Source organism: Drosophila subpulchrella, chromosome 3L, assembly GCF_014743375.2.
Source record: "Drosophila subpulchrella strain 33 F10 #4 breed RU33 chromosome 3L, RU_Dsub_v1.1 Primary Assembly, whole genome shotgun sequence".
NCBI classification, from domain to species: Eukaryota; Metazoa; Arthropoda; class Insecta; order Diptera; family Drosophilidae; genus Drosophila; species Drosophila subpulchrella.
Genome location: NC_050612.1, coordinates 4,127,798 through 4,144,815, shown reverse-complemented (window position 1 = coordinate 4,144,815; position 17,018 = coordinate 4,127,798). Strand labels below are relative to the sequence as shown.

The 17,018-nt window shown below is 45.8% G+C and overlaps 1 protein-coding gene across 1 annotated transcript in view; it reads left to right on the top strand.

Moving 5' to 3' along the window:
• LOC119553214 (MOXD1 homolog 2) overlaps window positions 1–17,018 on the top strand; it is a 113,576-nt gene that overhangs the window by 47,119 nt on the left and 49,439 nt on the right. The window contains exon 2 of the mRNA XM_037863471.1: window positions 1,798–2,631. Coding sequence (XP_037719399.1) covers window positions 2,107–2,631 — 525 coding nt within the window. The 5' untranslated portion in view covers window positions 1,798–2,106. The remainder of the gene's footprint in view (window positions 1–1,797; window positions 2,632–17,018) is intronic.

Below are 17,018 nucleotides of genomic sequence, written 5' to 3'. Positions count from 1 at the left end.
AAAAACAGGGGAACCCTGTAGCCCTGTGTAGTACAAAGTACAAGTCCGCATAATTATAATCAACGTCATTTAACGTTGCCGGCCGTCACTCAGCGCCATCGAGAACATGGAGCAAGAGGAGCCGTGTAGAGCCACATTGCCCCATCGAGCTCATTGTTGTGTATCTTTCGGATACATTTTTGATAACAGCGGAGGGGTGGACGGCAGGCACAATAACTTTGTCGTGGGGAAGGAAGTAGGACATAAAAGTCACCTATAAATATGCCATAGAAATCTGCCGTAATATTGCGGTAGTATCTTCGAGATACATTTGTCCGATGGCAGGAACTTCCTAAAATTACTTTTATTGGTCAGCATTAGGAAGAGATTGTTATGGCCAGCACATCACGCTAAGATATTCAATTTTCCCGAGGGGATATGGGCTTTCCATGGCAGATGATCAAACTAATGGAAGTAGAGCATTCCACATTCGGCCTTGCCGGACAATTCTTCGCTCTTAATTCGTTCTCCGCTTGGGCTTTTCAATTTTCTGTGTTTGCCTGGCGTTTGTTGACCTTTGTCAACTTTGAACACGCGACTAAGCACTTGGAATTAGCGCAAATACATTTCAGTATCCACGCAATACGCACTCACACAGCGGCGGAAGGTATCTATGTGCTATGTCGGGCCAGCGGAAGTTGGCTATTTATAACAAATTACCAACCATTTGACATTTACCCAAAACGCCGACGTCAAATTAAAGATTTGTGTGCGCAGTGCTGGCTGAAAGGGGGCGGCTGGGGCGGCACTTTTGGCATGTAATCAAATGTAACCGCACACCAAATATGCGCAGACAGCTGCGACGGCAAGATGGCGAGATGGCAGGAGGAGGACAATCCGAGGGATAAGGACGGACTAGACGTCGTCAATGCGCTTGCGGTTCGTCTGGCTAAGCCGCCGCGATTTAATACAATAAGTCCCATTGGCCGACCTGGTCTGGTCTGGCCTCGCCCCCACTTGGCTTCCTCACTAACGGACGGACGGACAACGGACAATGGACAACGGACAGAGGGACGGCGGTTTGACTCGGGTTAGGTTCTGGGCGACCTTCTTCATTAAAATTATGACAAGCTGTAATTATCTTCGATTTGCTTTGACCGAGCCACAACGCACTAATTGCGTGCGAGGCCGAAGACTCTTGATATCTGAGAGGGAAAGCCGAGATTAGTCATTCAAATGCAGAAAGTTGAGGGAGTGGGTTGTCTGGCTCACTTGGCACGGTTGAGTGAGAGCATGGGAAACATTTTGGCAACAGATTTCCGCAGAAGCCTTTATCCTTGACTCTCCACTGTGTACTATTTTAATGAGTGTAAGCGCTGTTTCGGAAGATATTTGCCATTTTCCTGTCACTGCTCCACTATTCCCCTCCGAATTTAATTTCCCTGCTCACTCGAGTACTCAAAGCAATTTCGTCTTCCGACGTACATTGCTGTGAAAACTGCGTGACCAGGCTAATTAACGCTTCAAGGAAAATGTTGACGAACTCTCCACAACAAAAATGAACCGTCAACTTTGTTGTGATGTGTGGATAGATGGATGGATGTCTGTGTGGCTGAGTAGCTGGATGGCTGGTTGGCTGAGTGGCTCGGTGGGGATGTGTATCTCATAGATACCGGTTCATAATTTATGTAATTATATGCGTTTAAACATTGCAGCACGAAAGAAGACCGAGGGCAGGAATCGAGTTCTTTCCACCATTACAGCCGACAACAAATTATAGCAATTATATAACATTTTTTCTTTCCTTCCAACTTTCAGGTTGCATCCGCCCGATCAGGCCGAGCTGGAGCTTTGTTCATCCGCGGCTTTGTTCGTGTGACAAGCGAAACTAATGAGCAGCAAATCAGCAGAGGAAGCAGGAAGCAGCGACAAAAGTGAAATTGCTAAGTAAATAATCGTAACTGTGATAACACCAAAGAAGCAGATCTGAAGGTCCGAGACAGTTGCGTAATTACGAGCCGTCGTCCAGTGATTTTGCGCGCAATAAATGTCAGCGTGGCAACAAGAAAAGTAATCACAACTATTTGCTAAACCCAAGCACCCAGCAAGCCCGGCAAATCGCACAAAATGGCTCGCCCGAGGAAGGCAGTTACAGCAGCAGCAGCCGCAGCAGCAGCAACACTTGCTGCTGACCCACCAGCAACACAGAGCAGCACGGCAGCAACATCGCTGCTCGGCAGCAGACGACCCTCAAGTTCAAGGCGGTCGTCGTTAATCACATGTTTTATATCCTGCCACACGTTCAGCTTGTTCCTGCTGCTCCTCCTTCTGGCCAGCGGAGTCCGGGCTGCCGGCAAGCTGGCCACTCGCAGCAACAAGACATCGGGAGCAGGAGGGGCAGGAGGAGCTCCAGCAGCAGGAGCCGGAACAGCAGCCACATCGGCGGCAGCGGCCGGAACACCCATTTGGGATCATGCCATCGATTTGAATGAGGATTTTCGCATACTATGGCAAATCATTAATCAGGATATAACATTTGAAATACAGGCACGTACCCTGGGCTACGTCGGCTTCGGATTCTCGCCCGATGGCAATCTGGCCGGTGCCGATATGGCCATCGGCTGGGTGGACAAGGGTCAAACCTATTTTCAGGTAAGTGAAGCGCAAAATAAAAACCCAGCACAAAGAAGGTCCCGATACCCGTTGAGGGGAAGCGAGTCCTAACGCGCCTAACGATTTTTCATTCCCGGCCAACGCTTTCATTTTTCCAATGCGTGTGGCCGGAAATTAAGGGCAGTCCTGGCCGGCCAGGCCAACTAAATGAAAAGTTGTCGCCCTAATATCATCCAATTTATTCTCGCAAAGTCTCGTTCCCAGGGCAAACATTTTGTGTTGATAAATATGTTGTATGAGAAATACACAAGAAAAACATTTTGCCACTCAACTTGGATTGTAATTAATTTGTGGCAAAAACAATGTCGCACAAAAAGGTGCGCGAAATGTGTATGTATACAGGCAGACAGTTTTGCCGGGCGCTTGAATAATGACAAACTCATTTGCGGCGTTGGACAGAAAAGTTTTTATTTGCACTTTTGTCGCCCCATCCCGGTTGGCTAATGGAATAGTTGGTTTTGCCGTTGTTACTTGATTATATCACTTAATCTGGCCGCTGGCGAGTTATTGCCAGATATTTGTGGCCGAGTTGTGGGACTTCCTTAGGACGTGCTTAGCCCAATCGAGGCTGCCATCTGATTTGTCCTTTTCAATTACGAACTAACGAAAAATAACTACAAAATTATGGCATATGGCTATGGCTCACATTTCACGTTGGTCGGAGTCACCTTCTGGGCTGTATTTCGGCCATCAGATTGCACGAATTAGTGGGACCGATCAACCATTCCGTTTCAATTCGTGTGACAGCCATCATCGGACCACCAACTGCTGGCTTTTGACCTTGCCCACCAATAAAACGCTAATTTTTCGTTTTTATTTGGAAGTCGCAGGAGACGACGTCATCTGGCCAAGGTCCTGGCCACAGTGAAGTGCCGTGGCACCTCCTCTTTCCGAGGTGACTCTTCAGGAAGAGTAATAGGAGTCGTCACTGCAAAGTGTCTAATGAAATGCGAGTATTGCGTGCTGTGGTTGCGTAGCTCTTGGCTTTTCCGTTTGCTTTCTTTTTTCACTCCTGGCCTGACAGGATATGCGTGGGCAGAAGTGGGCGGTGGGTTGGGTGGTGGGTGGTTCTCGGAAGGGGAGGCCAATTGTACGGCTGACACAAACAGAGAAAGCTTTTTTCCTTCCTCGTCGTTGCTGTGTGATTTAATGATTTTCGAGGCAGCCAACGAAAATGTCACCCACACACATAGTGATTGTTATTGTTGTTGAATGTTAAATACCAGCCAGATACATTAATATGTCTGTCTGCCGCCCCCGACCAGCCCCGCCCCTGCCCCCTGCCCTGTCTGCTTGTGTGACGGTGTTAATTTCACATCTTGACGTGTCGTTGGTAATTGCGAGTTGCTTCAAATTGTACATACAATATCGTATAATGGGACTCGTGACTGTCACCTCGCCGCCAAACAGCCCCTGTGGGTTTTTGGGGAGGGGGCCCAGGGCTTTGCTTTGACTTTTTGTAGGGGCGCTGATTTGTGGAGAGGTTCAAAGGTTAATTAGAGCTGAAACAGATATGCCGATTTAATATATTAATTAAGTGCTACAGGTGCAGGTGGAGGGAAGCACACAGCGTCAAAGCAATGTCAAAGGACCTGGACTTGTTTACTCTTGCCTCGGGCTGTGAGTTTTTGGCCTGTTCTTCTGTTCCCTGTTCTCCTGTCCTTCTGCCCTTCACCTTTCACTCCCCCAGCTCAGGAAAGCTTATCGCCCATAAGTTCTTAATTACAAGTGTCTAGTGGCCGGCCTGCTAATTGAAACAAATTATGCAATTATGCATGTTTCCGATATGAAAATATTTATGGAAAGCAAAGCAGCTCCATCGCCCACTAATTGGCTAATTTTTGGAATACTATTAAATTGTCAAACCGACTTTTGCACAGAACAGATAGCTTTCTGTGGGCGGGGGGTGAAAAATGGATGGCCTAGTACATTTTTATGCTGCCGGCATTTATGGAATTTTCATTTAAAATTCAACACACATCGACAGAGTGAGAGAAGAACACTGACCATAAAATATTTGCCTGTAGAATTCGTTCAATTGACTTTAAGCAGAGTCGGAACCGGAGAAGGGGGCAGAATCCACAGCCTAAAGCCTACGGGCAGCCAACTTCGAGAGTCTCTCTCTGTCAAGAGTTTTTATCTTAAGTGTCAGCCCAAGGGCAAATATATAAGCATAAGCTTAAGAATTGTCTGCGGGGAGGGTCGCAGAAGGGGGATAAACGACGGAGCAGCATTGACATAGTTCTCATTAGACTGAACAATGTGTGGGAATTTTCGCATTCAATTTGGGCTTCCTTCAGCTCGGTTTTTTGGGCAAGTGCCATGTGCCTTGGCATACTTGGAATGCTTTTTGGCTTATAAATTCTGCCATTATTATGATTATTTCTGGAGTCAGGCAATAAACTTAGGTTTGGGAAAGGCTTGTGGGAAAACTTAAAGATAAAGTATCATCTTAAAAGCTAATTTTTGGGTGAGAACTTTGTTACAACTGAATAACAATAAGAATAGAGAAACTGTGGACGCACTCCCTTTTTACTAAGTGAAAGTTTTTAAAATAAATATACCTGATTTTCAAATATTAATTAATTCAACACTTGCAAAGAAAATATGCCTGTTAAGCTCATATCTGAAGTACGTAAACATTTACGGAATGCAACGAACGCAGTAAGAAATCAATCTCATCAGTATATGTGTTTCCTGAATGTAAACAAACGGCTTTGGGGAAACTTGAAATGTATCTCACAGATAAACACGCATCTATCCGACATTTTAAACATTCCAAAGTCTTACCAACCGCCCACACGCAGCTTTATTGGGATATCACTCAAGTGGGGCAAATATTTGATAAGTTTCCTCGGGTTCCCTCGGTCTGTCTCTGTCTGGCCTGGTTTTCCCAGCGCCATGGCTCGGATTTCACCCAGAACTATCATCATTTATTGGCCAGTTGACCAGCATCTGAAGTTGACATTCCCACAGCGCCGGCGACGACAACAAGTGTAACTCTATAAGTCCGTTCTCGGAGCTCCCCTGCGAGCAGAAACTTTGCTCACTTTCACCCGCAGAGCAGGGACGTGAAGCCAAGCCAAGTCAAGTCGAGTCAACTCGAGACGGAGACGGAGACAGGCACTAAATGGCCTCGGCGAATCCGCTTTTAAAGCTGACATAATCAACAAGCCAAGAAGTGGATCTGGGGATGGGGTCTCGGCCTATTAGTCGCCCATTATTTTGTAGATACTTTTGCGATAAGCCCTTTGCCGCTGCCGCTGCCGCCGAAAAAGCGACGACGATGATGATGATGCCACACCTAAAGAGAAATACTAATTTCGTGTAATTTATTTTCAACTTTTATTACACGCGCCCCGAGGAGCGGGCGTCTTATCAAAATTTTAATTAATACGCATCTGAGAAAAGTTTTGTGAAAATGGTTTCAGCGCCAGCGCCGCTTGGCCAAGGCCGAAAGGCCCCAAAGCCAAAAGCCAAAAGCTTCTTCTCCTGACGTTAATTAGTGCCATCCGAAGTGGCTGGCGACTTTGTTGCACTCGCTCGCGGAGTGGACTACAACAAACAAGCCACAACAAGCCATTAGCTGTTTAGAGCAGCCAACAAAAACCAAGCAGCGATTAGTATCTTAAAAGTACTTAAAAGGTCGTTACCCTGGCCCCATCTAAATACGCTCCGCAACGAGACGAAAAAAAAATAGGGAATACGGAGAACGAAGTACGGAATACGGAATACGGCGAACTTGGCCAGCGACTAATTATTTAATTTCGAGTTTTAAGCATGCCTCAAGTCCGTCAGTCATCCCAGCGCAGCTTTGCCCCACGGCCACCGCACCCCGGCGGCCAGAGACGCAACCCATTAAGCGCAGAGATAACAGATCCATTATAGAAGAATTACGAGTGCGCAACATCAGCGGAGCGCCATCAACATCACAGTCGTCGTCATCTTTTGCTAATGACCATCGATGGCGATGCGATGCGATGCGATGTCGATGTTTTGTGGCCGTCGTAGTACATCACTCAAACCGAAGGTTGCTTGTGGAATTGACAGCAGCGGGCAGGGGGTTCGGTTTGCTCATGGTATCTATCCGTGTATCCACCCGTTTGACTCATTTTCAAGTGGTTACGCTGCACAAAAATAAGGCGAGGCTGTGCCGGAGCTTCATTACAAACTCATTAAAGGTGGTCAAAATAAAACAACAGTTTTGGCAACCTTTTGAACCCGACGAATGCTCCCCGCATGCGTGCGCACTTTTTCCCGGGAATGAAGTGTATCTGGCAGATACACCGGGCATTAGCATCAGCATTAGCAATAGCATTAGCGCTATGTTCTATTTGGACGTACTGTGCTGTTAATTATCGGCGGATGATTAATTGTGGCAGTTCAGTCCAGTCGAGCATCGCAAGATCTGCGGCTTGTTTGGGGTCCGCTTTTGGCCTCCCTTCTGATTGGCATATGAGTAATGAGCTTTTTGTTTTCTCATTTTTTTTGGTGCCATGACATGCGAACATCTTAGAGTGTTTTGAGTAATTTTTCTCTTTGTACAATTTGTGTGTGAAATTGTTTTCCCCCTGGCCATTCCATTCCGAATTCTATCTGCTGCCCACACACACTCGCCGTCAGTCCGTAGATACGTCTATCCAGCAGCTTGCATGTCATCACTTCAGACCCGGAGTTCTGGGTTTCTTTTTCAGTCTTCGTTACTCGCTTTTTGTACTTATTTGATTGGAGCGCTGGTGCTTTCATTACTTTCTCACAGCTGTGGCTCAGTGGCGTGCTCAGCGCTTAGAATTCAATTAGTTTTTATAGACATTATCCAATTTGTTCCTCTCCTATTCCGTTGGATAGTTGGGTGCGTGTTCGGCGGGAGTGTGAGCCGGGTATCTATAACTGAAGCGATTCGCGTGCTGAGCGTTCTGCGGCCAAGCTCAATGGCCATTCTGGATCTCACTCTCCATTGTTCCTTAAAGCACTAAAGCACTATTTGTAGTTGAGGACACGCACACAACCACGCTGCTGGTGGGGGTGTGCGCCTACGCACACTCACTCACCCACTTCATAAATCATAAATACATGCTGGCAAATTATATGGATGGGAAACCCCTCTGGTTCTCCTCCAGCAATTGCTCTGCTCGCGCATTGAGAGCACCAAACCAAATAAATAATAGTTAAATTTTTTCTATTATTCTCTTCCAGACGCATAAATATTTTGTTATTCAATTTTGTGATATTTACCCTCGACATTCGCCCTAGGCTCTTTTATTGGCAGTGGGTGTGGGATTGTGGACCAGCCAAATTGCTTCAATTGTTATGGGGAGTCGAGAGGTTTTGCCTAAGTTGTGATATGTATTGAGGCTTATGAATGGGATAAGAACTGGGGGCAGTGTGTTGTGATGGTAAACAATCTTAGAGAGGTGATTCTTTTATTGCTTCTTGTTAAAATTGCAAATGGCTACATAAAACCAAAGCCTGTAATAAACCGCTAACAAATTTAAGCCGACTTAATATATACAGAACTCTTAACTCATCAAGAGTACTCATGATACAAACTGTTACCTACTTTATAAGGCATCTAATGTACTTTACAAGTGCCGAGCATAATGACCTCGTCAGCACTGCAAAACGAAATTGCCGAGATTATGGCCATTAACATAACTCAAATCACCAACTCATCATCTAATGAAATTCCATAACTTATTAATATAAATCCCCGACTGCCGCATTCGCATTCGCATTCCTGTCCCAATGGACCCAACACATTTCAAAGGCCATAAACTATGCATGGGAAACTTTCTCAGGATGTGCCGCAAAAGTACTTACCCAATCGAAGCGAATCGAATCGAGCCCAGCCGAAGCGTTCAAAATGCATCGATTTATGTTAACTTTTGGCCAATATCAAAGTCATTACTCATCAGTTTCGGGCTTAAACACACACACAGGCAGAGCCTGGCGCAGACACTGGCAAATCAATTAACTGCCAAATCAATTTGCAATTTATGCATAAACTTTATAATCAATAGACTTAAGCGCACGAGGACCGACATACGAATCCGCCTCGATCCCGATCCCGAACCCCCTCTGCCAGCCTGTCAGTTTTAAAGCCAAAGCCGTAACAATTATGGAGGAGGGGCCCAGACCGAGGACGGGCAAATCCGTTAGGCCATAAAAGCCATAAATGCTCAATTACAGGAAGTAAATATGCACACTTGATTGCAGAATGTTGCGTAGATGGCCGGGCTTTGGTTCTGGCTTGGGCTCTGTCTTTGGCCAAGTCTCCGGCCTGAGCTGAGACTTGTCCTGGCCAAGTTGGCTGACTTTTAAAATTATCGCACATATCAAAACTGCAGGAGAGTGTGTGTGCTGTGTGTGTGAGGCAGGGAGAAATTTAATTTCATTACTTTCATGTGACATAAACCGTTGTCGGATGGCCTGGCCAAAAGCCCCTGGTCGTGTCGTCGTCTTCCCGGGCTCCTCTAAGCATTTTGATAATCTATTGCACATAACGCAAACCTCAAAAACCGCAAAACATTCGCCCCAGACCCCGGGACACTCCACTTGACTGGATGGATACTGGGTACTGGATACTGGATACTGGGGTTTGGAGCCCCTCCCCATGGCCCTCTGGCTGCTCAAGGCCCCGTCTTCGGGGCTATTAGTGCGTCGTTGTCTTCGGCGGGACAATGCCAAGTGCGCATATTTGCTTTAGCGGCCGCATCTTCGACAACGGCCGCTTCTTGGCCAAGACAACGGATAATTGCAGAAAGTACCGTTGCCCATATGCGAAAAGATTCTTTTTCCCGGCCCGACCCTGTCCCTGGCCCCAATCCCCACCCATAGTCCCCAGACCAGGCGCAGTTTTCGCTGCGTTTGCAAAATATTTGCTGGTGTCTTGCCGCGCAATTTATGAGCGTTGAAAAGGCTTAGAAACCGGGCGAGAGGGGCTGGGGGACTGGGGGGGCCCCTTGATTATGTTGATAATGTCAGCAGGAGAAAGGGGTTAAGAGGGGCCACGGCCAAACCAGTTGCAACCGGTTCCCAGGCAGCATCTTCTTCGCCAGTCATATTAGCCTGTCCCGTTGCTTGTACCTGTTGTTCGTGTTGCTGTGGTGCGTAAAACGCCGGACTGCAGCCCAATATGGTCAACGCTCTTTTAGCCATGTTTACACGTTAAGTGTGTTTGTATGTTAAGCATTCGCCTTTTTCGCTTCTCGCTTCCCAGGCCTTGCTGCATGACATTCCCAATTGCTGTTGTCGTTGTCGCCGGTGTTGTCGAGTGTCTTGCTAATCACTTTTTGATTGTCAGAGGTACCAGAAATCACACCCGGCCCAAAGATGTAGATTGAGATGCTCTGGATGCCAGAGAGATTGCGTCTGGGATGGGGACTTTCAGCCAGCTCTTCTACTCCCCAAAATACCATCTTGAACCGGGTAACCTTTTTGGCCGCAGCTATTTGCCTAGTTTTTGTGTCGTTTTGCATCTGATATCTGCGCACCTTTAAAAGATGCTAACGGGACTGCGGAGGCCACTCCGCCAAAAGGAGTTGCGTGAAAGCATATTTATGTAAAAATGTGTCTTTTCGAAAGGCCTCTAAGCTGCGAGTTAAATGACATCGCAATTGGGGAATGGCAAGCGGAACGCAAAAATAAGAGGAAATTAAACAAAACTCCACATCTTGCATCTCCCTCCTCAGGCTAGTCGCTCTCTTTCCCCTTTGCGGCGGCAATTTTTATATTCATCATTAATTAAGCGCTAAACAGACGCCCGCTGCGAAGAGTATTTGGGGGATTTACATCGGGGAGGGGGGGAAGCTGTGGAGAGTGCACAGCATGACATCATATTCAAGAAATTGGTAAGGGAAGTCGTCATATATGCATGCATGCAGCGTAGTCAGGGGCGAAATGTGTGCTTGTGAACTGAGAAAAATCGTTACAAAGTTTGTCTATCTAGGAGTTTATAAAAATATCTTGAGATGTTCTCATCACTGCTTACAAAGTACAACTTTTGAGGATTTCCGGACGAACGAACTAATAACTTGGAATATTAATGTTTTTGATATTGAACAACAAGAGATTCCACTGGAATTTATATTTAATGTTAGGCTGGACAAAATTTCTGAGTTATAATGGTAACTTAGTTCTAAATAATTTACCTAATTCATGAACAAGTCGAATTATTTAAATACCAAAATCCCATTTTATCTTCGTGACACCCAGTGACATTTTTTGTCCCAGTGCACATATTAAAAACTGCATGGAATTGATTTCGAAATAGAAGCAACCGCCGCAGCTCATCATGATGGCGGAGAGAACGATTATGATGATGAGGCTCCGGATTGTGGATGCTGTGGCCGAGGATCCCCTGCCTGGGCTGCGTGTTAATTAAAAGCCACTGGACGCTGGACCAGGCGGACGGGGAGGGGGGGCGATTAGAGGCGGCGGGGAGTGAGTGCAACAACCTTGGCACTTCCTGGGTACTTAGTCAACGCTTCGGCCTCTTGATTATGGCCGGGGCACTGGTACTCGGTACTGGGTAGAGCACACACACTCGGTCCATATATAAATACTCTTGAATGTAAATGCGTAGGCAGCGTCAATATATACGCTCCCCCATAAATCCCTCTCCCATGCCCAGTAGCCAGAGATTCGGAGGGTGAATCGGGAACGGGAATGGGAACTGCGAACTGGAACTGGGCATTAACGTCCGCTGACTAATGATGAAATGCGTGGCATTCGCTGAGCTGGGTTGGGTACGGGTCTCATTTATGTAGAAAAGGATTAAGGCCATAAACCAAATGGCTGACGTTGGAGCTTAGCATGAAAAATGATTGTCGGGCCAGTCATCAGTCGGTAGTTTTTTCATAAGCCCTGCCCTCTGAGGTAGGTGTTAAAGTGCCGCGATTGTGGACTCCGTCTCGGACTCCTCCGATTCCAGCCAGCCAAGACAAGTGCAGTGCCGCTGCCGACGAGCTATAAGCCGGGATTGGGCTGGGCGACCAAAGCCTCTGAGTTATTTGCATAAGTATTTCTGATGTACGCTGATAATGGAATTTCAGTGACTCGATTAAGGCGGTGAAAATACGCCCAAGCATTCGGGTTATTTAGTAGGGAAAATTAATTAGAAATCCGAGCAATGGGAGGGGCCGTTCTCTCGTAGTGCCCCAATAATGCAGGCGATTGAAATCGTTTGGGCCAACATCTTTGGCTAATACTCGTACATTTGTCCATTTGCCTCGGACAAATGGCCCCGAAAGAAAAGTTTTTATTTTTCAACTTTTCTGTCAAAGTTTTTCGGCCCGAAACGAGCTTCAAGTCAAACAAAGCTTGACCACATCGAGCGAGACAATGGCACCCAGAGGCGCACTTAGGCGGTCAAAATGCACACAAATCAAACTTGGCCCAGTCCGGTCCGAAGACGACCGCAACGTGGCCCGCCGTTGGTCTTTTATTAAAAAACCGTAACTAATGATGCCTAAATTCGCAATTAAAATGAAAAACCAAACGCACAATATGGTCCATTAGACAGCTTTGTTGCTGTTTTTGCGGGGCTATTAGAGGTTCGTCCCTCGCAATTTGAAACAATTTTAATAATACAAAATAATATTGCGGAGAAAAGCCAGAAAGGCAAACATCGTGGCTAGAAAAGGCGGGCACCAGCTTATTGTGACAAATTTTAAGTAATTTCATTTTTATTTCACCAACAGCCTCAACTTTTTATATTGTTCTTGAGGCCCAAAGCAGGGAAAGAGGACGGAAAACACAAATCAGCCCAAAGAAAAATCCAACAAAATAAGGGCTTCAATGAGGAACACAAAGCGGAGTCCTCAAAGCAGCTTTTCGCTTTATATAAATTTCCCTTTCGGAGAATCCAAAGCTGCTTCCGTCTCATTAAAGTCGCTCTGGCAAAAACAAAACTTTCGTCGCCGCCCGAATTCCCAGAATATTTATTTACACCTTCACCGAAGGATAAATGTTCCTCCTTCGACACCTCCCCGCATCCTGCTCTTGTTTGCTTTGCATGTGTCTAAAAGGCAGACAAAGCCAAATCCAAATCCGTAAGCCACATGGCCCCGGGCGTGCGAAAGCCGACAAAACGGAAAATACTTCAATCAATGTAAAAATTGGGCGAAAAAGGCGAGCACATAGGTAAAGGTTGGCGGGAATGAAAAGGGCCTTTTGGGTGGTTAGCAGCAGGAAGTGGAAAAATAATCAGAGAAGTTAAATCTGTGGGCGCCATATGCCGACCGACGGACCGACAGACAATCCTTCGGCGAGGGAGTCAGACAGAGACACACCCAGGCACATAAACAATGAAATGGCTGCTTAAATATATCTTCCTTTTATATATCTTTACCCTGTACAAGAACAAGGGGTGTTGGGTAGGCACTTCAAAAGGCGGTAGGGATGGACAATTTAAAATATTAAAATTTGGTTTCCTCGAAAATTAGAACTCTTAGCTGTAAGTCCTAACCTTAACTAACTTATTATATCAACCATAGTGATTAACCATCTAATGTCCTTACAGAATTGAGATTAATTAATATTTCATAATATAAAAAAGTGAGAGAAAATTAATTAAAATAACAATACGTCAGGTATTGGAGTCTGCCAACCTTATCAACCATAGTGATTACCATCTTATGGCCTTACAGAATTAATTAATTAATATTTCATAATAAAAAGTGAGAGAAAATTAATGAAAATATCAATCCGTCAGGTATTGTACACGCTACTTAGTCAGCGTTCAAAGGAAAATTATTTTCATTAAATAGGACCGTATATAAGCAGCGCAATGGGTGTCTTTCGGTCGTTTACTACCGATTTCATCCAAAAATTCGATACGGTTGGTCTGAAAGCCGAGAGCAGAAGTACGAAGCAGAATGGGTAGGTCTGGTTCGGTTCGGCTGGGGTTTTGCAGCCCTCATAGCAATTGTACTGAGCTTTTGAAGGCTCCTTGAAAACCTATTGGAGCTATAAATCCTTTGTGTTTTCAATTTTTATTTTATTGCTCTCCGCAGGCAAGTGTATGTGCGTGCCTGGCCCAGAGTGTGTGTGAATTTGAGTCCCTGTGGCAAGGTGAGCACCAAAACACTGAAACACCAAAACACCGAAACACAGAAACAGCCAACCCAACGAACTCTGCCATTTTCGGGGAGTGACTCAGTGGGAAGAAAGGGGCCAGAAATTACAGCACGCTTTCAGGGACAAAGCACAAATGCACAAAGTAAAATTTAAACAGATACAGCCATCTCCAGCCCCTGGGGGTTGGCCACTTCTATTGGGGTTAGTCTTGAGACGGGGGGTTGAGCACTACACTTCCGCGTTCGAGGCAATTGAGTTAATCTAGCAATGAGTTGGCCTGGTGGGGCAGGTATAGCAATTGGGGATGTGTGAAATTGTTGCTGGTGGGGTGGCACGTGGGCGTCTCTGGAGTGTGGTTGCTGCAGATAGCAGATGCGCCTAAATAATTGCTGATAAATAACAATAATTCCGGGGTGGGCCGAGACAAAAAACGAAATTGGATGCCCGGATATTGCAAGTGAAGTCAGCCAAATAAAAGTTGATTTGTCTGGGATATTATATTCGGACCTTGGTAATCCCATTTAATCTTAGAAGATTGGTTTCTTAAACACCATTTTGATTAGATTAAAAGGATGAGAAAGGTTCCTTCATTTTCATATTTTAGGTATTATCACCTTTCCCAATGTTTTGACCGTACAACGCACTCCTCATTCCATTTAAAGTTAGGACCAAGCTCGAGCTGCTCAATGGGTTTATCAAATGATCTTATACCTGCACTCCAAGAACTTGCCTGCATTCATGCTCGATACAATTCCCCGAGCAATCCATTCTCCGGAGTTCCTTACTCTCCCGCTGTTTTGCTGCCATTATTGTTACGGCTGCTTTGTTGCTGGCTGGTCGCTTTTCCACGCTCCCGCCATTTAAACGTAGAAATAAATGACTCCTTGGCTGGAAAGTTTATTTTAACCTCGGAGCCCAAAAGTGCACGGAGCAATAATCGAATTTGAGTGAATTAAGATTGGGGAATTGCTCTCGAACAATGGCATGAGTGGAGAGTCCTGCCACATGTGAGGGTGTATGGGTGGAAAATTATCCCTAAAGTAAACACAGGGCCATGACCGAGGCCTTTCTCCACTCCACTCCATTCATTCGAACGTATTTTTTATTTGTTTACCGATAACACTTGGCACTAAAAGGGGACCAGAGGATGGCAGCTGGGCTGGACGGCCCGGACCGGCCTGCGACAGCAATCAGAACGCTCTACAAATAGCAACAAGCCAGCTTCCCCTATCTCGCTCTATCTCCTCCGCCTGTTTGTGTTTGTGTTTTCATCAAATAAAATTGACACACACAAGTGTTAGCCGCTTAGGTTGACAGCTTTCCCTTCGCTTCCATTTCCGTTTCCGCATCTGCTGCGAGCTCTTCTTGGCTTTCCCCCCTCGGGGACTGCGGATCCTACGGCCAAGGACCCGGCTAAGGTCGCCCCTCCCCTCCCCTGAGCTGACTTTGGGCCTGGTTAATTCTCTATCTCGCTCCTCTTTGTGGGTGTTTGTGTTGGGCCTGAGCTTTTGATTTGACAGTTTAGTTAAATTAAATTGGGGTTTAGACAGAATAAAAACAAAGACGATAACGGACTTGGGATATATTCAAGGAAACGAGGCGCAGTATACCCCAGAAATCAAAGTTTATGGCATTTTTATGCATACAATTTAATTGATCAACTGAGCGTCTATCTTTTATTTTGTGAATAATTTAGTTTCTTTTAATTCCGATTTTTTATTCTAGCAATCAAAATCAGTCATGGAGCAAATATTTTTTGGCACACATCAGAAATTTTTGAATTGTTAAAACGTTAAAAGAAATGTCTTTGATTAAAATATTTTCATTTTACTATTCAGATCTGTGGCAAAACAAATATCGCTCATCGAATATTTAGCCGTTTACATTTTGATTGAACAACAAATGCAATATTCAGCAAAACATGAAATTCAATGGAATTAAGTTGACTTTTGGCCGTAATTTTGTTTGTTTACATAAGGGGAAAAGTACAAATTCACAGCCTAACAGCTACGGGGTAATGTATTCCTAGATTGCCATTTACCTTAATCAAAAAAGCCGCCTGCGAGTGGAATCTAGTTATATCCTAATCGCCACTCAGACACTCCCACATAAACACTTTCCTACACACTGCGGGCCCGAACCCTGTTTAAAGTTCAAAAGCGTTTGAGGCAACGAAGTGTTTGAGTGGTGGAGCAGGGCGCTTGCGGGGTGGGGTTGGGTGATCCAAGGGTTTTCGGGGTTTTGAGGGTTTCGACGGGGTGAAGTTGGCTTGGGGCGCCTGGCGCTGCCTGCGTCAATTGAAGTTTTAACATACAAATGTAATTAAAACGTTTTACGTATCCGCCGCCAGGCACAAGAACCAACAACACAAAGTAGTACGAGTACATGGGGAAACGCCCGACGTGCGCAAGTGTGTGTGTCCAGAAAGGGGAAAAGCGCTTTCCACTCCCCATCACACGCACACCAACTCGGCCGAGACACTCGAAATTGTTGCCGGCGGATGCAATAAGTTGGTGATAAGGTGTTCATTCCCCGGGGTCCGCAGTGGAAAACCTTTTGCAAACTTGTCAAAAATCAGAGAAACGGGGCGAGGATACAAAAAACGTGTTTTCCGAGTCGCTCCCCGGCAGTGAAAACAATGCCAATGTCGTTGTTAACCTTTTTTCGGCATTCGCCAGCCTGCTGCCAAGCACCCACCACCCATTAACTCCCCTGGACTGTGGCGCAAACAATGATATTTGCATTTTTTATCTTCGCCACCCCCACTCGAGCACTTCCCCCTGAAATTGGATACAGGCCGAAGGGCTCCCGGCATCTCGGCACGTTTTCGGGGGCATTTGGCGAGGAGCGCAATAAAAACGCAGAAGATGAGGCCTCATATCAAAGCGATCGTAGATTTATGGCCTTAATAATAGGCGAAAGCGGAAGGGACGGGCTGGCTAAATTGGACAGAAAAGACAGAAAACACAGAAAAGGGAGCTTGCAAGTGGACAAGTAATTAGGGAAAGGATTTTCCTGCGCGTTTTTCGGGAAATGAGCCATTTTTTCTGCCGAGCAGTAGGCCATAAAGTACGTGAGCTGCTGGCAAACTGGAAATGAAAGACATTTAAATTGCTCGGAAAAAGTTGAACGCGAAGTTGGTATCTCAGATCTTAGTTGTTTTGGATTTCGGCCCACTCTTTCGTCCACGGCGCATTTACTAAAGTGAAAATCCCGGCGTCCCCATGTTCGGTATTCATCAATTTCGCCTTTGAAAACGACCCTCAGGGTTGACAGCTTATCAAACT